The sequence below is a fragment of the Denticeps clupeoides genome, chromosome 18 (assembly GCF_900700375.1).
Source record: "Denticeps clupeoides chromosome 18, fDenClu1.1, whole genome shotgun sequence".
In the NCBI taxonomy this organism is placed as follows: domain Eukaryota; kingdom Metazoa; phylum Chordata; class Actinopteri; order Clupeiformes; family Denticipitidae; genus Denticeps; species Denticeps clupeoides.
Window position 1 is genome coordinate 15,380,193 of NC_041724.1, and position 23,366 is coordinate 15,403,558.

General features: G+C 42.8%; 2 protein-coding genes across 2 annotated transcripts; both read right to left on the bottom strand.

Moving 5' to 3' along the window:
• Positions 1-7,313: 7,313 nt before the first annotated feature.
• slc25a5 (solute carrier family 25 member 5) lies at positions 7,314-9,676 on the bottom strand. The gene is made up of 4 exons (XM_028959954.1): positions 9,471-9,676; positions 8,035-8,521; positions 7,809-7,949; positions 7,314-7,731 (listed from the first exon to the last, which is right to left on the bottom strand). Exons 1-4 carry the CDS (start codon positions 9,579-9,581, stop codon positions 7,574-7,576), a joined length of 897 nt encoding a protein of 298 aa, XP_028815787.1. The 5' UTR covers positions 9,582-9,676; the 3' UTR covers positions 7,314-7,573.
• A 1,586-nt stretch (positions 9,677-11,262) lies between these two features.
• slc25a43 (solute carrier family 25 member 43) lies at positions 11,263-16,162 on the bottom strand. Its single transcript, XM_028960164.1, has 5 exons — positions 15,753-16,162; positions 14,637-14,878; positions 14,253-14,425; positions 12,399-12,533; positions 11,263-12,134 (listed from the first exon to the last, which is right to left on the bottom strand). Exons 1-5 carry the CDS (start codon positions 16,025-16,027, stop codon positions 11,922-11,924), a joined length of 1,038 nt encoding a protein of 345 aa, XP_028815997.1. The 5' UTR covers positions 16,028-16,162; the 3' UTR covers positions 11,263-11,921.
• Positions 16,163-23,366: the final 7,204 nt, after the last annotated feature.

A 23,366-nucleotide genomic window follows, 5' to 3' on the forward strand; every position in this document is an offset into this window, starting at 1 on the left:
ACATATCCCATCCATAAATTAAGTTATGTGTAATCAAATGGAATGACAAATGAAAAAAAAGGTATTGAACACATGAAGAAAGGAAGGCGCAAGAAGATATGGATGGTCATGAAACCAGCTGAAATGTATCAGTAATAAGAAGTGAAAGTGAAAAGTTTTTGTCATTGTGATGAACGCAGTCCTGCAACAGGCAATCCTGCAAGGTGTCACCCTGAGGTGTCTCCACAGTGTAGGACTTGGCTGGGCCGGCCAGTGGTGGTACTGACCATCAGGGCGGAGTATTTTACGTGGTTGTTTGCTTGGAAACAGGAAAAACAGGGGAACTTCAATTTCTGTTATTTCCTGGTTTCATTGTTATGATTTGGGTATTTATTGGTATTGTTTGATTAGTCTTTGCTTTGGAATTGTGTATTGCAGCATTATGGTTAGGCAATTAAATCCCAGGGAAAATCCCAGCCGGTCTAACCTTGCACTGCAATGTTCTTCGCATATTCCAGTACAATACACAAAAATGACTGAGCAGAGGAGGCCTGTAGCTGCAAAGTGCAAAGTCCCTTCCACTAGCAAGCAAGCCCTCAGATATGTTCCAAGCAGGGGCCAGGTCAAAATTTGCTTCAGTGGTTGTCACTCTATAGCTCTAAAGCATGGGTGTGGGTCTCAAAATCAATGCAGGAAATTTGAAAGCCCTTTGGTTTGCATTTGTAGGGAAATGAAGGCAAATGAACTGTCAGCAGTGAAACAAGGCGTGTGGTGTATAGATCAGCAGAATCTAGACTACAGGGCCCTTAATTCTGTGCCGCCCAAAAAGGATTTTTTGTAACCGTTATTTACTTGGTTGAATTACAACCCATCCACACATGCTGTAAATGGCCTTGTACTCTGAGTTGGGGCTGTCTGACTGCCACTGCTTTGAATGGCAGCCAGTTTAAGTAAACTGGTATAACACAGCAGTAGATGACCACACAACGTGCTGCACACTTCAAGGAGTATGATCAGTGATGACAGCATGGCTCAATAGTGTTTTACTACACACTACTGTAACTCTCTCCTGGCTGGAGCCTCTGCAGTCACCATAAAACCACTCCAGATGATCCAAAATATGGCCGCCCGTCTCATTTTCAATCAGCCAAAATACACCCATGTTACACCTCTTCTTACCTCCCTCCACTGGCTCCCGGTAGCTGCTCGCATTGAGTTCAAATCCTTGATGCTTGCCTACAGGGCTGTAAATGGAACTGCGCCCTCCTACATCAACACACTACTACCTAGCTACACTCCTACACGCTCTCTCAGATCGGCAAACGAAAGGAGACTAAAAATTCCTTCTTCACGGGGTCTCCGATTCCAATCATGTCTGTTCTCCGTTGTTGTCCCTGGCTGGTGGAACAACCTGCCCTCCTCCACACGACTAGCCGAGACTATCACCACTTTTAAGAAGAAGGTGAAAACCCTCTTATTCCAAAAATATTACAGACAAATCTAACACATACACATGCATACACATTGAACAAACAAATACAAAATGTATAAATACATTATAATTTTTCTTAGTCTAGCACCCAACACTCTCCGAGCATGTTCTTCAATGACAAGTCTAAGCCTTATCAGGGCTCTTAGTTTGTATACTCGATATTCTATAGAAATCGAACGAGAATTGCTGGTGTCTTCCCATTGTAAGTCGCTTTGGATAAAAGCGTCTGCCAAATAAAGTAAAGTAAAGTAAAGTAAAGTACACACTGAATGTGATTCTGTGAACAATTGTCAAGTTCATGGAATGGAAGTGCTGTTGATATGTTTCGGTTTTAATGACTGGCGCTCCTTAATGGTTCCGGGACTAATTGATCACTGATAATGACCGGCTATGTTCCGACCAGGCACTGGTGTGTTGCATCAGCCAGACTTTCAATGACTCTGATGGTCAGATTGGCAGAGATGTGGACTCGAGTTACATGACTTGGACTCGAGTCATTAATTTGATGACTTTAGACTCGACTTGACAAAATGTAAAGAGACTTGCAACTTGACTTGGACTTTAACATCATTGACTCGTGACTTCACTTGGACTTGAGCCTTTTGACTTGACAAGACTTGCTGTTTCCCAGAAAACCCAAATATTAAAACGTATGTTATTACCGAATGCTCTGTATCTTTCAATGTCTGTGTATATGTGCGTCTGTGCGCGTATTTGCTGTTGGCAAGACATCCATTTCGTTCGGATTTAAAAACTACGAGGTGGTCAACAAAAAACGAATAGCAGTATGCAAAACATGCGGGTCGAAGATTACAGACGGAGATGCAACAACTTCCAACTTCGTTCGACATTTGAAGTTGCACAAAGAACGGTAAGTTCTGAGTGAATGCTAACGCTTATTTGCTAACTTTTCTTTGCTGTGTAGTTAAATCAGTGAGGCTGTAAACTCGCTGTTAACGTCGCAAACTGGTAATCTGTCCACTGCGAGTTCACTCCTTTAATTCGTACACTTATTAAAGTGATTTTTTAAAACCTGGTAGGATGAGGTACTTATACATAACATTAGCCAATGTCGTACAGTATCGCACACAGTAGATGGCGGTCAGCAGCAACGTGTATTTTAGCCACCAACAAAGACGTACAATACATACATATTAGTGGTGGGCCGTTATCGGCGTTAACGTGCTGTGTGGGACTCTTATCCGGCGATAAAAACGTGCTGCGTTAACGTGAGGCGATAAAAAAAATAAAAAAAAGTTTGGTTGGGAGCTGGGTCTATACTACGCAAGCTATTGTGCCGGAGTTAAATGGTTAGATTTATAAGTATATTTCTTCTTTCTTGTGTCTTTTATGTTCTTATTTTCTAAAGACTTTTATTTTGTTTTTGAGACCCGGTTTAGTTCTCTTGGACACATGGCGGGAGTTGTGAGGTGCGTCGGGTTTGTGTGCAAAAAGTTATTTCTTTCATTTAAATTTTTTGCATGTGTGTTATTTTGTGAATATTTTTTTATGTTCTTTTAATACTGTATATTGTAGAGAGAGGTGCAGAAAGACGCGATGTTCTGACTCGACCTTGCTTTTTGTACAGAATACACTTTGCACAGAAAATCTCTTGGGTGTCAGCACATCATTTGTGGTTCAAGAAACGAAATCAAAAAGTTACACAACGCAGAAGAAGAACCGCTACACAATGATGACTTTCACCTTGATATTTTAGCGTGGATGTATACCTAGCCGAATTGCACTGTAAGGGGCGAGAACGAGTCTTCGAACTGTGAAATTACCACATCAAACGTGACGTGGTAACATGGATGCAGCTATTTAACTGAATAAACAGTTGGTAAACACAAGTACATCTTATTTTCCACTTCCCGCGGTTAAGTCTGTTATGTTCATGTGTTTGTTACAGGACAGGACAAACTGCTGTGGAAGTAATTGAAATGCAATATGTCATGGAAATATAATGTTAGCACTTTTTGATCAAATAATTACAGTTGCACTTGTTTTTTCAGATGCGTTTATTCTGTAAAGCAGTGGATTAAAATGAAGAATATTAAAAAAATATGAGTTCAATGTTAAAAATTAAGTTAGTAGTGCAATATCAGCACTATTTATTTCTGCAGTTTCAATTGCACTTGTTTTAATAAAACAATAGATTTTACACGATCGGTGAAAATATATTATTATTCTGCGGTTGAAAAGACTTGAAAGGACTCGAAACTCAAACTGCAGGACTTGACTTGAGACTTATCAGTCTTGACTTTGGACTTGACTCGACACTTGCCTGTCTTGACTTGGCACTTGACTTGGGACTTGAGGGCAAAGACTTGAGACTTACTTGTGACTTGAAAAGCAATGACTTTGTCCCACTTCTGCAGATTGGTGAGGACTGGGTATTGGTTGTGGGTAGGTCGGTATCTCTTATAAACAGGGCCCACCTTAAGTCATGGGGAGAGCAGAATCGAGGACCAGGACACGTGACCGGTTGGACTTGAAACATCTGTTGGCCCGACTGTGTGTGTGTTGCAGCGGGACTGTCGTACAGCAGCTGAGACCGACGGCGGAAGGAAGTTTGGACTGAGCGGAACAGCGTCTATCCTCCGGTTGCGGTTTCCATTCATACGGCCTATCCTGGGCTGCGCAGTGGAACGCCTGGAGGCAGACGTGTGCACAACTCTGGTTTGACAATTTGTGACCTTTTGGTTCGTGGGTTGGGGTAGACTGGTTTTGTACTGGTCGGGGGTAGCCGACCAGTACTGACTGTTTTTAAGATCCTCTTCTTATTAAATAGGTATTTTATATAGGTGTGTGTTTTTTTTTAATATTCAGGATGGTTGAGTGTATGGGGGTTAAGATAACCAGCCTGGTTTATTTACTATGCTGATCTTATTACCCCCCCCCCCCCACACACACACACACACACACAACCCTCTTAGTGTGAATTTATGGTGCTTTACTTGCAGTAACTTGTGTTTGTGTTGGTTTTTATTTTTTTCCCTGGTTTGACTCATTGTGGGTTTTTACATGTGCTCTGAATCAACATGTGTTTGGTTGATTTAAATAACAAATAAATTGTTGCTGTTTTTTAAATTCTGTGTCTGGGGTGGGCAAAGTTGGCACATAATGTAACCTTATGACACAATTAGGTGGCCATCAGACATATATCTGTAACTGTGAGCCACATTTTATATTTATAGCATTTATCATACACCCTCATCCAGAGCGACTTACAATCAGCAGTTACAGCAATGGTGTTAAGTGTCTTGCTCAGGGACACAATGGTGGTAACTGTGACTCTGAGCTCTTCATAATGGAGTGTTACCCACTAGGCTACTACCACATGAATCTGCACTGATTCCCATTGCAACCATCACAAATGTAAACCTGTCACATAACACTGTATTAGTAGGCTTGTAACATTTGTTTCAGCACAACAGTATAAAACAATATAGAAGAAATCTTATATACTGAAAATACAAAGACTACAGAAATACCACAGAGAACATAAAGTGCAGTTGCAATTCTTTACTTTACTTTATTTAGCAGACGCTTTTATCCAAAGCGACTTACAAGAGGAAGACACCAGCAATTCTCGTTAGATTTCTATAGATTTTGAGTTTTGCCCTGATAAGGCCTAACTTGTCAGCAAAGAGCATGCTTGTAGATTGTTAAGTGCTAGACGAAGAAAAAATTATAAAGTGTATATATATATATTTTTTTTGTATTGTTTTGTGCAATGTGTACGCATGTGCGTGTGTAAGTGTTAGATTTGTCTGAAATACTTTTTGAATAAGAGGGTTTTCATCTGCTTCTTAAAAGTGGTGGTAGTCTCAGCTAGTCGAATGGAGGAGGACACGTTGTTCCACCAGCCAGGGACAACAACGGAGAACAGAGTTGATTGGAATCGGAGACCCCGTGAAGAAGGAATTTTCAGTCTCATTTCATTTGCCGATCTGAGAGAGCGTGCAGGAGTGTAGCTAGCTAGTATTGTATTGCAATTCTATAGGTGTTTTGGCAGTGTGACAGTTCTGCTGTTTAGGAGGGTGACTGCGAGGAGAAAGAAACTGCTCCTGTGTCGGCTGGTCCTAGTTTGCAGGATTCTATGTGGTCTGCCAGAGGAGAGCAGGTCAAAACGTCTGTGTCCAGGGTGTGAGGGATCTGTGATTCTTGATCCTGGTTCTTGAGTGGAACAGGTGCTGGATTCTGCTGTCCTGTCCTGTTTAGTGGCTCCTCCATACCAGACTGTGATGGAGGAGAACACGACGGACTCAATTACTGCAGTGTAGAACTGTCTCATCAGCTTCTGTGAAAGACTGGACTTGTCTCAAGAAGTACATATTCTACTGGGTTTTTTGAGGATAAAAGATATTGGTCTCCCATTTCATGGAAGTGGTGATACCCAGGAAATTGAAGGTCTTGACAGAAGACGCTGGGCTGCCTGATCTGGTGAGGGGAAGCAGTGTTGAAGGACGTCTCCTGAAGTCCACTGTCATCTCTGCAGTATTGAGCTTGTTCAGCTCCAGGTTGTGCCGACTGAAGCAGAGGACCAGCCACTCAACTTAATGTCACCTCAAAGCTTTCCGGTTCTTTTAACAAGATGTACATGACAAAATCATATTTCACCTGTGGCACCCCACAGGTCTTGGCCTGTTGCATCCTGCCCCTCACTTGTGCCTTGTTTTCCCTGTAAGAGCCATTTTGGTGCAATTGATGTCATTTTCCTTAAGCATTGGAGCTCACTTTCACCATTTTAAAGTTTAGGCTTATCCACTATATGCCCTTTAAATAGGAGTTCCAGTCCATTTGTTTTGTGCTTTGTTTCAGTTTTTATGCAGTAGATTGGTGACATCAAATTGGCCAAAGGTGTGAGTGAATGGTCTGTAAGCTCTGCATTGTAATTGAGAATGATGATGATTATAATAACGTGACACCTTGCTGGCATAGATGTGGTTGCATGACAATGCATGCAGCAGTATTTATTCACTTGCTCTCCTTAATGTACAGCACACAATTGTGCTGGGGATAATCAGAAAATATTATACTATCCCAATCATACATTACACCCATTAATTATGTATTGTGGTTTTTAATAAGTATGCCATGTAACAAATTGATTGATGTAGCTTGATCATGAATTTCTGGCCAGAAATTCAGCAATTGTTCTTTTGTGTTGTATTCCTTACTTCTCCATTACTAGATACCTCACTGTTTCCCAGCTCAGAACACATGTCCCACTAAAGTTATGTAATTCCCAATTCTGGTTAAACTACATAGATCCTGCTCAGCGTTTGTATTCGACTGTAGACTGAACAGAACATCTGAACAGCTATTACAAAACTCCAGGCATTAGCATGTAATGCTCAGTGTAGATAAATGCCTTTATTGTCACTTTACAGGGCTGTCCCTGTAACTACTGATTGTAAGTCGCTCTGGATAAGGACGCCTGATAAATGCTGTAAATCAGTGATGACAACATGGGTCAATAGTGTTTTAGCGAAAGTGAAGTGATTGTCACACATGATACACAGCAGCACAGCACACAGAGCACAATTTGTCCTCTGCATATAACCCATCACCCTGAGTGAGCAGTGGGCAGCCATGACAGACGCCCAGGGAGCAATCTGCATAACTGAGATTTCAAGTCTGGAGAAGTTGGGCAGGGACCTCAATTAAAGCTACAGCAGTCATTTAACTATAAAACCGTTGTTGAAGTTTGAGTCACAAGTACAAGGAACAACTTCAAGAGGCTAAAATTAATAACCATTCCAGGAAACTAAAAGTTGCAGTTTTCAAGCAAGACCTTCAGGGTGGTCATCTCATCCAATAAAAACAGACAATGAGATGGTTTTTTGTATAAGTCATCTTTTATTAATGACTAAAAATAGACTGACTTGATGGTGCTTCAGGTTTTGGTACCTGACATGGTGGCTTTAACAGGAATGGCAGGAACAAAATAAAATAATGGTCATAAGAAGCAAAATTGTTTCCCTAAGTACAACTAGTACAGATACTAGCTGGTCCCTATAAATAAACTGGAATTTGAGTCCAAATGTACAAGATATGTTACAGTAAAACAATGACAATATTTATGGAGAACTTTGCTTAGATGACTTTCTTCAGCTCATCGTATATGACCAGGACAAAGGCACCACCCATGCCTCGCAGAACGTTGGACCATGCTCCCTTGAAGAAGGCCTTGCTTCCCTCATCACGAGCAATCTTCCTCCAGCAGTCAATGGTGCCGGAGTACATGATGTCAGCTGCAAAAGAAAAAATACATCAGGTTTCTGGACACAGTCAGTTACAGACACAGGTTAGAATTGATATGAAGACTTACCGCCTTTACGACCAGACTGCATCATCATGCGACGACGGACCGTGTCGAAGGGATAGGATGTGAGACCGGCAACGGCAGTCACAGTCTGGGCAATCATCCAGCTGACCACAATGTGTGTGTTCTTAGGATCAGGGAGCATACCTGAAAATATAACAAGGAAAAATTTGTACATATGTATGTCTCTAATATATATATGCAGATTTCTTGAAAGTACCACGAAACTCACCTTTTGCAGTGTCGTAGATGCCAAAGTAAGCTGCTCTGTAAATGATTATACCCTGGACAGACACATTGAAGCCCTGGTACAGACCCTTGATCCCATCAGACCTGGAGATCTTTACTAAGCAGTCACCCAACCCCTTAAACTCTCGCTCTTGACCAGCCTTGCCAACATCAGCAGCAAGACGCGTCCTGGCGAAGTCAAGAGGGTAGACGAAGCACAGGGATGTGGCCCCGGCAGCACCACCAGAAGCCAGGTTGCCAGCAAAGTACCTCCAGAACTGGGTGCGTTTGTCAACGCCATCAAGAAAGATCTTCTTGTACTTGTCCTTGAAAGCAAAGTTGAGGGCCTGGGTGGGAAAGTACCTGATGACATTTGCCAGGTTACCCCTCCAGAACGACAAGAACCCCTGTTCCTTGGGGATACGGACTACACAGTCCATGATGCCCTTGTACTGCATATCAGCGGTGATCTGTTTGCTGGCATGTTGTACCTGAGGGGACGAAAAAAATAATAATAAAATAAGCGAAATTCAATTCAACTGGTTAAAGCAAGTCACGTTGCAGGACCTCAAAACCGTGCGTTAATTGAGGGCGTTTCGTCGAGAACTCGGGGGTTGACCCATGAGGGTTGAAAATGGAGGCCGACGCGCGGCACAGATCACGAGGGAACAAAGACGACTAGTCACACTAGACGAGCGTTAGTCAAAGAACGGGGAAAAAAATTACAGCCTAGTTTTAACACGCGTGACCACCATCTTGGATATTGCACAATAAGAGTTAAATGGAGCACAGAACATAGTGTCCAAAAGGCGGTCCTCGATCGCGTTTGGGGAAAAGAAACGCGAAAGTTGATTAAATAATTAGCGGGGCGCCTGGTGCGATTTCGGCAGTATTCCGCAAACCTCTTTCTTTCACCGGCTACTCCTTGAACTACGGAAGAGGTCGGCGTGCCATTGTGAGCTAAGGACTCCCTTTCTCGTCACTCGAAAAGGCCGCAGCGCGTTATCATCCGCAACCCAAGACACGTAGTTTTAATTATGAATGAATTAGAAGGACTTGGCTTTTCAAGACACTTCAACTAAAAAAAGAAAAAAAAAAAAAAAAAAAGTTATCATCAATAGCAAGTATTCGACACAGCGACTACAAAACAGCGGGCGTTTTAAACATCTAGGCGGAATCTACGGAGGTTCGAGCCGCACGACTCGGGTGACGTGTACCACGGCGAGCTTAGCATCCGCTTGTTCGGCATGTCGGCTCCGAGTGAATGGAGGAAACCGCTCCCTGAGCTGCGTGTGAAAGAGCGGCTCCTCTGGTATTATCCCACCAGAAAGTGTTCCAGAGGGGGAACGCTCGCTCGTGACGGAAGTTAAGCCTCATACCGAACCGCTTCAACACAAGCGCCGGCTAGAGCGACACCGGCGACCGGAAGAAAGGGCTCACCTGCAGGAGAAGCTTGACTCTCTCGATGGGCGCGACGGCTGTTTTAGAGATGGCAGCGGCCACGCCGCCGGCCAGAAAGTCCTTTGCAAACGAGATGGCGGTTTCGCTCATTTTCGAGTGGTTCGCGGGGCAGTGCTACCGTTCGGCCGCGACTAATGGTCGTTTGCCGGTTCGGTCGAAATGGCCGATTGACGCGTTTCTTTACGGTTTTAAGACGGCTAGAGCCGCGAGACAAATCGGGAACTGACGATCTCCTCCGCCATTGGGCGCTTCGGGGGAGGCGGGGCCTGCCCTTATTTGGTGCAGGAACGGGTTGAAGTAACATGGTGCTTCAGGGTTAGGTGTGTAGTCTCTCAAACACAAAAACATGTAATAAGCGCAACAGACAATGAAACGACGGAGATCATTTGTGTTTTAACCCGTCTCTAAGGTTTACAAAATAGCAGAATGTGATTAAAAAGAAAAGACACCAAAGATGGTGGCTAAAATGGCCCATCCAGCACTTTGCTTGGTTAATGATCAGCTGTTGAGGGTGAAGTAGAGAGTGAAGGGGAAAGGTCATAGTGCGAAATGCCCTTGACTTGACACTAAATTTGTGCCACAGATCATGGGACAGCCTAACATTCCATTACATATTAGGACATCAGTAATTGCTTGAATGTTAAGGACATTGAAGTCATTGCTATTTTAAATAAATAAAGTAATTACATCTTTAATGTAGATGTTGTCTACCATTGACTAAACTTAATGCATAAAATTACTATCCATTTGTAATAAGCTACTCTGTACATTATAAGTTAATAGGTTCACGGTCACCCTGTAAATACCTTGAATTGAATGCAGTCTATTTTAAAGGATCATATACAGAAATGACTCAAATAAATTCTACATTGGCATTATGGGAATATATTTTCTAAGTAAGCCCTTTAGATATACAGGGCTAAGTAACTGAAGCCTCCTGTTTTTGTACACTTTCTGCCACTCAAAAGGACCCAGGTCCACAACTGCGGTGAATATAGAGAGATTTAGGATATGACCATAATGACCACAAAGTCACAGGTTCAAACCCCACTTACTAAACCATTGAGCAGGATATTTAACTCAGAGAAGCTCAAGGGGGACTATCCCGGTAACTAGTCTCTCTTGATAAGTGCATCAGCAAAATGCAATAAATGTAAAATGTAAGTGAAAGGCAGAAAACATGCAGAAAAGAGACAATCTGACAACTAATGCTGGAAAATAAAGACAAATTTAAATGATCAGTGAATGTCTTGGAGATCTTAATGAGGAAATATGAACAGGTGACAATTCTGGATTTTTTAACAGAAGACAAAATCTGAAACATTTAAAATAAAACAGAACAGGCAGCGGTGGCCTAGCGGGTAAGAAATCAGACTCGTAATGGCTACCCACTGCTTACAAGGTGATGGTTCAAATATGGAGGACACATTCACTAGTTTGCTCTTTTATGTGTCATTAATGACATAAATGACATCTTATTCAGAACACTTATCTGTTGTCTTCTTTCAGCTTCTCCCGCTAGGGGTCACTGCAGCAGACCAAACGGTCTGGTTGTCCAAAGACTTTGCAAACGGTCTATCTTTATCCGGGTTTGAGACCGGCACCAAGTGCACAGACACATGCATCCCCAGTGGTTGGTTTCAGGACATATATAATGCACCATTATAACAAAGCATTTTAATAAATCAAACCTGTCCATTTTAATATCCATGTTGTCACTGTGCTTCAAGTCAATAAAATGTTCTAATAAAGAAATACTCAGGACAATAGGTAGCACTGGCCAAATAGTTTTAATGTTTCAAATCCATTAAAACCAATGAAAGGCATTAATCTATTTGAAATAATACATGGCAAAAATAAATAAAGTTCTGGGATGGCTCAAAAAGAATATTGTATCATTTAACAGTCAGATACTGGAGTGCTAATCCACTGTAGGGAACCTACAGTACACCATTCTAATTATGAAAAGTGCTATTAACTATGAAATAAAATATGGCATGAAATTATTGCAAAAAGCATATAAAAAACACTATAAAAACAATCCTTTACTAACCTTGTAAATTACATCTTGCACTCATGTATCAGTGCATTCAACATCTGTAATGTAAATGTGCCACTTTCAAGACCAAGCCCAAAACACCCCCTAATACAAAATATAATAAATCAAGCACTAATTTGGGGGCTTAAGTAGATAGGCCTGAGAAACATTTTTTTTTTTCAAATTGACCCAAATTGAGCAATTCATGTTTGCAACCCGGGTGATATGAATCTTTGAAGCTATGTTATATAAGCTAATATGATAAGTGCAGAATGCACCCATAAACCACTGTAATGTTGGCATGTATGTTTTCCATACATAAGTACGGAAAACTAGTAAGTTCCACTTTGGCACTGAGAGTTCAATTGCAAATATAGTTCATTGATATACTTTTACCAACGGTTGCCCATGGAAGAATTATGTGACTGAAGCTTCCTGTTTTTTTGGTACCGTTTCAGCTCTTGCAGCTCAAGAGGACCCAGGCTCTGGTCCACACCTGGTGTGAGCTTATAACTCAGTGGTGACACAATATAGCCATTCCTATACAGACAGAGAAGCTTACATGCCTCACAGCAGGTAAAAAGAAGACCAAAATAGGGGACAATCTATAAAGAAAGAAAAAAACATTAGATAAATTAAATATTTATGACAGTGTATTTTGTGGTGCCGCACTCATGCCTGGATAAATGGGAATGGAAGGATTATATCAGGAATGGCATTCGGCCCACCCCATTTACCGGGATTGGTACTGGCACCAAGAAATACACTGAGACATGCAACCCCAGTGGCTGGGTTCAGAGGTAACGTGAAGGGTAACCAATATTTTTGATGCATCACTTATTCTGGGGACTCATACAGACAAACCTTACCTTTACCAAATTGGCGGTGAACCCACTCCACAAGGCCAAGACACCTTTGGTTTTGATGACCTGTCTGAAGCAGTCAATCATCCCACTGAAGTGGACATCCACGCCCCCATAATGTGGCAACCGGGCACTCTGGGCCTGAAATAGGTATTTAACATTTAAATGCCTTCTTTGGTCTTCTTCCAAAGACAAAAATATTAAAATGCAGGACAAATTCAGCAGCTAATTCACTTATATCCCCAAAATTCTCATTTAGTTCTCATCTGACTCACAACTTATTAATTAGCCAGTAGTCCTGGCACAACCTCCTCTCTGAAATAAACTCTTCCAAAGCAGCTCTGTACCACCATTACAAATCACAGAGGACAGAAAACCTCAGCTGACCATCCCCTTCTTACCCCTGCTCTGGTTATTTTAAATCCCGACACTGTTTATGGCTCTCCAGTATACTGTCAGTTTCCACAGAAACCTTTGTCTTAAACTGTGCACGCCTCAGCAGAGCAGGCTGTTTCCTTGGCTGCAAGGTTGTGTATCAACATGCATTTGCATGCAAAGTTTTACAAAAGCATGTGAGCAAGAACATCCAGTTAGTAATTTGCCCAGCAGCACAGCGACAAGTTTGCTGAATGGTATTTGTTTGCTATCTTTAGACAATTCATGTACAGCCATACAGAACCTGAACATGGCCAGCGTTCTCAGCTGCTACAGATATTTCAGGACCTTCCATCTACAGTTCTTGTACATTTTGGCATGTAATATAAAGCTACACACACTCAAAAGGATAAGGTTTATTAACATAATACTTTCTGTTTGAATTCATACTTAAATAGATGAATTGTGTATCTATTTGGATGGGGACAGTGGGCAGTAAGTACACATTAAAGGGTGAAATGTAATGACTGGTAAGAAGTTGTCCTGCAACTGAAGACAGACCAGTTATTCAGTCCACTGACAGGTGAGGTGAATAATAGCGATTGTCTTGTTGCAGTGTGGGTGTATATTAGGCAGTGGGTGGGGTATATTAGAAGCTAGTGAACTGCAGCTCTACATGGGGTGCACAGGCTGGTCTGGAATGACCAGTCCAACAGAATCTAAATTCTAATTGCTGAAAAAGTTTAATGCTAGTTGAAAAAGGAAGGTGTCATAACACAATGTATGTTGTATATGGTGTATATAACTTGATTGCCCATACTAACCTCAAAACTAGACCATGAAGCAATGGAAAAACGTGCCCTTGTGTCTTTTACATCACATGTGATGTAAAAGTACATGTCCATTGCTTTTCTGGGAAAAAACATGGCACCAGGGAAAAGGCAAACCGGCATAGGCGATATGATGTTTTGGCCAATATGCTGCTGAGAAACCTTGGTTCTTGCATTTACGTTGATATTACTTTGACATATAACACCTAACTAACCAATTACACCCCATTCATGGAAACCGTATTCCCTGAAGGCATTGACCTACTTCAAAGCGATAATGTGCCCTGCCACACTGCAAAATTGGTTTGAAAAATAAGGTTTTTGAGGTGTTGACGTATAACTCTCCAGGTCTCAATCCAATTGAGCATCTATGGTATGTGCTGGAAAAACAAGTCAAATTTGTGGAGGCACCACGGGCTGAGCTGACGTCTTGGTACCACATACCACAGCATGCCTTCAGAGGAGTCCATGCATGTGGAGTCAATGCATTGATTACGCAAGGCTATTTTGGTGGCAACAACCATGCAATATAAATCAAGACATAACAATACATCAGTGCACAAAAGCCACAACATTGCATGTTTCATGAAAAAAAATCCACGTTACATTTACATAACGTACATATGATATATGTGGTATTTGAATGATTTCTCACCTGCATTTTCCTTTTCACCGTTTCAAATGGGAAGGAGAGCGTCTGTGCCACTCCAGCTGCTAGGCAACCATTTATGAAGTTTTGCAGAGAGGAGAAACGAAAATGCCGCTCCTGCCACAGTTTTTCCAGGTTGATGTAGACTGCATAGCAGCCAATAGAGAAAGGAACTGCACCTGATGGAAAACAAACTCAATACAATCATTTAATTTTAATCTCTTCATAATACACCTTGTGCACCAACATGCCTACAAAATGGAACAAATGCAACTGTAATTCATTACCAAGAAGAGGCACACAAAAGCCTAGTGATGTCAGTAATAGTGTTCAACTACTCAAAAATAAACACTTGAGTACGTGTAGAGCACTTGGATTCTGATGGCATACCTATAACAGTGAGGGAGAATCCCCTGTAGAGTGCCAAGATGCCCTCGTTGCGGTAAATACTGGACAGTGTATGCAGCAGCCCCCTGTATTTGGACTCGTGAGAGTTTTGAGCGATGAGCCTCGTCTCGACCACCTCCAGCGGATACGTAACAAGAGCTGCAGATATGCCAGCCGTGCCTCCTGCCACGATAGCACACCACTGGGATATATGTCCCAATTCATCCATATGAAGGTGAATGATCCTGTCAATAAAAACAACAACCGGGGAGGATGGGGGGATTTGAGTTTTGCATTGTGCCCATATTTGGTACTGATGTGTATACAGCACTTACCATCAACCTATACCTTATTTACCATTTTAAAATAATAAGTAATGTAAGGATTTGTCTCTTTTGTCTCACTTGGTGTAGGCACACATTATGAAAAGACAGTTTGGGGAAAAAAAACATGGAAAATGAAATATTTTTCATTCTATAACATATCCCATTGTAGACCACAATAATTCATTCTAAATTTGTAAAATTGATATGCTAAACGTGAAACATTCTTGCTAGATGTGCCCATCATGTTCTTGGTTCGGGAAAAATGTGCGTATCCCCCTTTATATAATATATAAAGCTGTGTTGAACACAAAAGCAGTGTGCCATTAAGCCACGTCACGTGGAGGAAAGTCCATATTTCAGATGTTCCTGGAAGAGCGGTACACGGTGTTCTGAGGCGCTCAGGTTTTATTCACGCATGCGCACAGTAAGCCACGTGATCGCTGCTAACTCGTCACTGAGTCGAGACGCACCGAGGATTCTGATTGGACAAAAACTGAAGGCGTGATTTCGTCACCACTTCCCCTCATGTGAACTGAAATAAACTTCACCGGAAGTTGACAACTCGAATGTTTTTTTTTTTCGGTGCATGAATTTTGAATAAAAAAAAATTAAAAGCGGACCCCGCCAAGCCATCACGCAGTTATGGCTTCACAAAATTTTACTACCGAAAACATTTCAAACAGAGACGTGACCATGATAAACATTGAGCATTGTGAATCCTCTCATCGATGGAAACAACGCTTCAAACATCAGCCGATTCATCGCAATTTCCACATTCCACATAGGTACTTACTTCTTATATGTGGCCAGATGGATGGCGCTGTACGGAAACAGGCGCAGGCAGGAAACCAAGTTCCCCTTCCAGAACGCGCGCAGACCTTCCTTCTGATAGACGAGCAGGAAACTCTGCACAAAACCTCGTTTGCAGTGAAACGTCCCCACCTGGCTCAAAATCTTCACAACTTCTAAGGGCGAGGTAACAGTTTTACTGAAGACACCCGCGAACCCGACGCACATGAAGCCCTGAGAACTCGTCAGTCGCTCGTCCTTTTTAACAGTTGCCATCATTTCCTGTCACCTCATCTAACCAACGAATTAACAAATAAACCTACAAGGCAGAAATACACTCGCGGCTTGCATCTGTAGATCAGGGGCACCGTGGTTGTTTATGCCGGATGCCCGGCTGTGTTTTTAACCAGCGGAGGGCGTGGCTATTTCATGTGGGCGGGGACATGGGCGTCAGCTGATCGTTGAACGCAAATTATTTCAACCTATAAGCAAATATACGTGGTTTACAGTTACAATTGGCTTTCTGAACATTATAAAAATTGCAGTTTTTTTTACATTTCTCCATTTTGGGGGTGGTGGTAGCATAGAGAGCAATACAGTTGCAGATTCAAACCCCATTTACTACCATTTTGTCCCTGAGCAAGACACTGAGTGTCTTCAAGTGGAACCCCTAAATGGTGTAAATGCAAATGGAAATATATGCTAAACCAGCCAACAAAATATTAAGGGTGACTGACATGAACCAAGGTTTAAATGTGTTTCTACAACACAGAAAACTGTATGTGAAAAGTTATGTGTCCTATAAATCTGTTTCTCAAATAATTGGCATTTTTTTATAAGTCTATTGTTAGGACTGTGTCAAGATATGAGGAGAATTAAGAGGGGCACATTTACTCTTTAAAAGAGCTTGTGGTCAATTATTCAGTAAGTTTTAAATGTACACTATGCATACTTTTGAAAATGTTACAGAGTGGCATATGTTAGGAGAAGGCCACAAAAAGGATTCAAAGGCCTTTATTTTATTAAGACGTAGAATGGTGAAAGTGGCACCCTCTACACATTGTCTACATCAGGTTGCCTGCCCGAACTAAATCCTGATTTATGTCAGTCTGTACCAAAGCTGAGCTTGGGAGGTGCTACAGGAACTTGAAATGCAGAAGACTGAACAACAGCTTCTTTCCCTGGACCATCAGATCTGTTAATGCAAAATGCTTGGCTAAATGTCTTTTGCTCTTTAATAAACAGCTGTAAGGAATGAAGTTGTGGTTCAGTCTTTTTGTTCTGCATTTAGTGGACAGCAGTGGCCAAGCGGGTAAGGAAATAATCACCCATAATTCAAATCCCGAACTGCCAAGGTGCCCCTAATGAAGTGCCCTGGGCGCCCACTGCTCACCAAGGGTGATGGGTTAAAAGCAGGACACATTTCGTTTCACAATGACAATCACTTCACTTTCAAATTTAGTTCTCTTGTTTTACAGATACTGACATTTGTTTATTGATCTTAATTGGTTTTATTGGTATTGATTTATGTTTTACACTCTTTCACTTTTCTTGGTATAGGTTTTAATGTTGTATGATTTTCGTCATTGCATTGTTTCAGTTTAGTTGCATTACTCATGAAATGATAATAAAACATTTCTTATTCTGAACTATTCTAATTAGCTCGTTTTTTCCCCATTTTCTTTCTTGATTGAATAATTCTGTTGTGAAGTCATGTGTCCAGTAGATGGCAGTATGTGTTTAGTGAATCCCACCTTATTGCCCTGTGAGCGGCGCCGTGGTCGGGTGTTCAAACTTGCTTGTGTGTTTCGATACGAGGCCGCATACAACCTCATGTATGTTGCATTATCATTCTCGCGTCCCCGGGACAGTGCCTACATAAAGATTGACAGTGAAGGTTTTTTTTTATAATGCCGTCACCACTCCACTAGTGGCGTTAGTTCTGAGAAGTTGCATAGAAGAATTTAAATAGCAAACATATAACAACCATATTCTTTTTTTTCCAATAAATTGTCCTGTTCAGACTACGATTTAATTTTACGAGCTGCAGGATTTTTGTAACGGTGATCGTTACTAGGGGGCGCCCTGTGATCACGTCTCTGCCGATCGTCACTAAAAACTGTCTTTATCATTCACTCCAGTATTGAGGAAAACCCCTGAAGTGTAACAAATGTGTCTCACAAGTTTTTTTATTTTTATTATTAGTTTAATCATTGTGTACTGAATGTGTGACTAATGTATTATTACATAAAATTGTGCTATGGTAACTAGTAAATGTTGTACAATACCCACTTAACTACATTACATTCTACTTAGCATACAGTACATTATTACATATTACTAGGTGAATAACTTAATTATTAGAGAATGCAAGGATTATGTTTTTTTTTTTTTAACAAAAAAAAAAACAAATACTTTTATTAATTATGTGTGCATGTATCTTTACAGTAAATCAGCTGCCATGTATGTTTTCTTGGAGCTTTTTATTTCAACAGACAAGCAATCAAATACAGTGTGCAAACCCCCTTTGCTCTTTTCCTGTCTGGACCTGCGTGGCTTGTTTTTTCTCAGTCTCTACCTGCTAGTCAAGCGTGCAGCTGATTGTGAAGAGACCCACCCCCACCCACACACACACCTCCCAGCTCCACCCTGTCTGTGGCTCAGCCACTGTGCTCTTTCACAAAGGCTACTAGAATAACAGAGCCTTGGAGAGGAAATGACAGCCGGTTCAAAAGAAGGACCACTGCTGGGGGCAGGACGGGGTTGAACAAGGTGAAAGAACTGCAATGAAACCAAATCCACAGTTACCACAACTTTCAAACTGGCATCTTTAAACATGCTGGAATGTGATTGTGCCACGAGCCAGGCAGAGTACATTTGGTTTTTTTTAAACCAAAAAAAGGCTAAAAAATGGCCAGTTTCGGGGGAAGGCCGGTCCAGTGGTCAATGTCACTGTGCCAGGACTACAGTCTGTTTTTTCTGATCACGGGAGCAATAAAAGACTGTCCTCTGAGTGGCCCAGGAACAGTTCTTTGATCTCTCTGTCATATGCGTGGAACTCCTAATACAAGGTAATGGGCTGACGCTCTTGAAAGATTGGTGGTGTGAAGTGTGCTCTCTTGTTGCCCCCTCCCCCTTATCAATTAGGGAAGATTTAATAGTGGCACATGGCACATGATGCCACAATGTCTCCAACTGACCCATCCAAGCCCCCTTTCCCCTCTCGATCTTCTTCACAGTCTCACACTCCTGCACCTTAACAACAATTGTCTGAGATAGGGCACCGGCTTCTTCCTGAGGTAAATAGAGCCCTCTCCTTGACTGACCCCTCTTGCTGCATGGGTGTAAACGGGAGCCCCTCCCCTTGTCTGCTGGCCTCTGTGTCCCCAGGCCCGAGACAGAGGATGCTGCTGGAGACAGAGTGCATTGTCATGCACTGCATGAAATACACATGCGCAAGCCTGTTGTCCATGTCCCGCTTTGAAGTGAATGATCTCAGTAGTGTGGGATGGCTGGGGACGTGGCTTTCTCTCGAGAACCGAGCCGCTCCCTCAGATTGAAATCTCTTAATTCATCTGCACATGCATTTGGTCAGAGGAACAGAGGTCCATGTGAAATAAATCCCACCCCACCCTTTAAAATGTCTAGGCTGCATTCAGCCCATAGGGGGCGCCAAGCTGCAGCAGCATCAGTCTGCTCACACATTGGTGCGAGGCCTGGAGACAGCAGCAGTAAAGTTTTCACCTCATTATCAGCATCCCAGCTATGGAGGAGGGGAGAACAGCAGGATGAGATTAGATGAAGGACAAGAACAAAACAAACAACAAACAAAACATCAAACCAAAGGTAAAGAGAAGGCCTTCCTTCACATGATGCATGATCTTACTGGGAATGGATCAGCTCATCATCGGATATTAATTTTAGGCCAGAGGCCTGTTCACTTTAGTGCTGCAGAACATTTCAATTGTGAATGGGACATGAAACTACGTTACCGGGGTACAGGCCATTGTCTGTGGGGGGGGTGGTGGCAGAAGAGGCTCAGCGCTCCCGGCATCTGCCGTCTCCCCTATCTTCGCGTGCACGGCCAATAAATCAATATCGAATCCCAAGGAGCAGGAAGCCAGATGGCCTTCTTCCTTCAGACCCTCTAACCAAGCGGGTCAGGGCATTCTCAGAGCGAGCGTGGTTACTGTCTCACACACACACACACACACACACACACGGCCCACCACGGCACAAGCCTTTGAAGGCATACACATTCAGCAAGCATCCCATGAATGACTAAAGGGGACAAATAAGCTGTTACGACTTGACTCAAATCTCCGTTTCTGTTTGGCTGCACATCAAAGGCCTGCGTCTGTTTGATATTCGCCTCCCCGCAATACCTTGATCCAGGCTGCGGGATAGGTAAAGAGGTGGGGCAGTCCAGTGCAGAGAAGGAAGGAGGCAGAGGTCGCCGCATTAAACTACCCCCTGAGAAAACTCTGGCCATGGGGCTGTTCACTCAGGAAGACCTTAGAATCCCGGTGGAGCAATTTGATCAAAATGGTCAAATCTATCCTGGCCTGTTCACAGGGCCACCCATTGCAGACGTCTTTTGAGTCTTGTTTCGAGAGATTTGTTGTAAAACACGTGGTTTGGTGATAAAATCGAATCACGAAAACCCAACATCTGCGTTTCATAGTAATGTCACGTGGTTCACAAGATGTGAAAGAAGAAGACAGGTCAGCTGCTACTTTCTTCAGCCTCTTCTCAGTCTCTGTGTGTGACAGGGGTCAGGTTAAACAGTAGTTTGATTGAATGGCTGTTCACAGGCCGGTGTGAAATACCAGCTCCATTGGGAGGTGAAGGGGACTGTCCGGCCTTTGTGTGGTTCCTGGTTTCAGCAGTCCGACTCGCAGGACCCCTCTCATCCCTGGCTTTGTCTCCCGCCGGGCGACTGTTCCCTTCATCTCACGTGCACAGCGCCTTTGAGACTTTACGTCCATTCGTGAATGCACATTGGTGCGGCCTGAATGTGCGTTTTAAAACATTTGCATGACACTGTGCTGTGCAGGTGTGCTTGTCAGACATCAGCACTTGAGAAAATGACAGGGAACTAATGTAACAACCTTAAGTCCATTAGGAAAGCTGTGAGAGAGGTAATAGTTAATCATCTAGGGAGGTCCAGAAGGATGCTCAGGGTCGCTGGAGTGGACTAATTCCTTGAAAGAAAAAGTCAGAACTTTGCTGAACTGTGTTAACCACAAGTGTTACCGTAAAAACCTCAGGTATGTGAACATGAGTTTAAAAACAAGGCACCTTATCCAGATGCTCAGAGCAAACTCACTTTGCCCCTGCCATTCTCTCTCTTTTTGTAGATAAGAAGAGGAAAGGCCAAAGTGCCCACAGGCACACAGTGTAGGCAACACAGGACCACATTGCTGGGAGGGAGTACCGGTGAGGAGGGGTAATACCTGATCGGGATCAGCATGAGGTCTTTGATCTTTGCCAGGCTGATAAGGGGTTATAGAGGGACATGCTGGGTCGGACGAGAGGGACAAAGCGACAGGCACAAACAAGCGCGCCGGTTTCACTTTGGTGGAGCAGAGGCTGGAGAAAGGGGGGAGCTGAACAAGTGGTGAACCTTCGGTAGGAAAGCCTTGTGGCAACAGGGCAATTAGGTCTGAGAGAGGCAATCCACTTTAGCTCTGGGCTTTCATTTGACGCATTTGCATTATGGACAGCTGTGTACAGTACATGTGAATCTGTCTTATAGCTGAAAACAACATTTTATTTGCACAAATGACCAAAAGAAAACCTTTTATGAATATGGACGTTTTAAATTTGGAAGAAGCGTTGCACCATTTGCTCCAGAAAGGGCCATTTCAACCCTCTATGTTCTTGTATATGGCTGGGCTGAGAATAAACAAGCTTGACACTTGAATCTTTGAAATAGTGACGTGTCCAGCCCAGACAGAGTGTGGCCTGGATGTTTCCTGAGTAGAAGATAAGGGTGCAGGCTCTACACCGAGACCTTGTTAAAACGACACTCAAATGTCACAATATGGCCTTGTGATGCAGTGGTGTGGGGGTCCTGTCTGCCTTCTCCTTGGACTCTGATTTAGGGCCTGCATGTGGAGGCCAGACAGTGCCTGAAGGTGGGGAGGTGCGAGCTGCGGCCTGAGACAGATGCCTGGGTGTCTGGCCCTGGGGAAGCAGGCAAAGGAGTCGGGGGAGGGTGGCTTGATGGCTTCATGGCTGCTTGAGTGAATGCTCGGGCCTGTAGTGTTAATGTGCTCTTTCGGGTCCTCCTAGCAACCGCACGGTATAAAAGGAACACTTTCACTGCACCTGTTCTGTGTGTGTGTACGTGTGTGTCATGCGCATGCAAGGGTCATATACTAAATAATAAGTGGCTGAGTGACTTATGGGGCACCATGTCACAGACCACGGACCACCTGATAATATTATACCAATAACAACATTATATGACCCTTTGCAGAGAAGCTACTAAATTCAGGATTAAAAAAAACGACTACACACCTACTGTGTTGTTCATAAAGTTTGTAAAAAGTTTGTAAAAAGTGAGACTCTGACACTTTACTAGTCCAGAGCAATTAAAAGGGATTAAGATGTTAGTGCCTTCATTATCAGGTCTGTCCTGTGGACATCAAAGGGTATAAAGGCGTAGTGAGACTGCAGCTGCCCCGGTGTGAGTTTCCCCTCCGTCTTGCTGCCCAGGCGATTGTTTGTGTTGAGGATGTTGACTAATCCCAGGGTAGACAAACAGGCCCATTCTCACCCACGGGCACCCTGCTCAAACACAGCAGTCCACGGGTTAATTCTGAACGAGAGGCAGGATGTGTTGCATTGTTGAGCCAGTGTTTGTCTTGTCTTGGTATTTGTGTCCTTCTCTCTCCCTCTCTTTTTTTTGTGTCAGTTTTACCTATCAACTCACTGTCTCCAGACAAATGGTTGCAGCTGTCGTTATAACCCTATTTATTTCAAACCCATACAAATTTTTCTATTACACATAAACACGAAAAAAATCCTAACAGCACATGCATGTGTATGTTACTCATTGTACACATTGTGTATGTTCTCTAGATGAAGAAGGTTTCATTTTCATCAGGGCTCTTGGTGTGTGGTATGAAGGTCCTACCCTCTTCTAGCGCTCTGCTGCAGGTTTTGGTGGCAGTATGATCCTGGTCCTTGTGCATGTGTGTTTTAGTTTTTCATTTTAGCAGCTTGCCTGTGTGTGCGTGGAATGGGTAGAAAATTGGCTCCATGCGAAGTTGACTCCTATCTATGGAGTCATTTTGTCTGCTCAGATATTGAGCTATGGGGGTTAAAAAAGATACATGGACATTCTCTTCAGGCAATTTCACTGTCTAACCCCTAGGCGTCGCTCCAATTCACGTATTTGACGTTAGGATGGTAGAAACGGGTGACAGTGGAAAAAAATGATTTCCGTGGCGCAACAATTATATGATCTGACAGACCAATCATGCAAAAGATGATATGATAAGAAACAGTTTTTTTTAAATAAATGTAATGTTTGTACTGTACTGTGTAGACACTCAATCTCACCCAAACCAAAAATTAATTCCAGCAAGTTCTTTACCACATCAGGATC

Coding starts and splice junctions, on each gene's coding strand:
- slc25a5 (XM_028959954.1), bottom strand. CDS start 9,581: ATGAGCGAAACCGCCATCTCGTTTGCAAAGGACTTTCTGGCCGGCGGC. Junction 8,522..9,470: donor GAGTCAAGCTTCTCCTGCAG/GTGAGCCCTTTC, acceptor TCGTCCCCTCAG/GTACAACATGCCAGCAAACA. Junction 7,950..8,034: donor CATCTACGACACTGCAAAAG/GTGAGTTTCGTG, acceptor TTATATTTTCAG/GTATGCTCCCTGATCCTAAG.
- slc25a43 (XM_028960164.1), bottom strand. CDS start 16,027: ATGATGGCAACTGTTAAAAAGGACGAGCGACTGACGAGTTCTCAGGGC. Junction 14,426..14,636: donor ATTCTCCCTCACTGTTATAG/GTATGCCATCAG, acceptor GTTTTCCATCAG/GTGCAGTTCCTTTCTCTATT. Junction 12,135..12,398: donor TCACCGCCAATTTGGTAAAG/GTAAGGTTTGTC, acceptor CTTTCTTTATAG/ATTGTCCCCTATTTTGGTCT.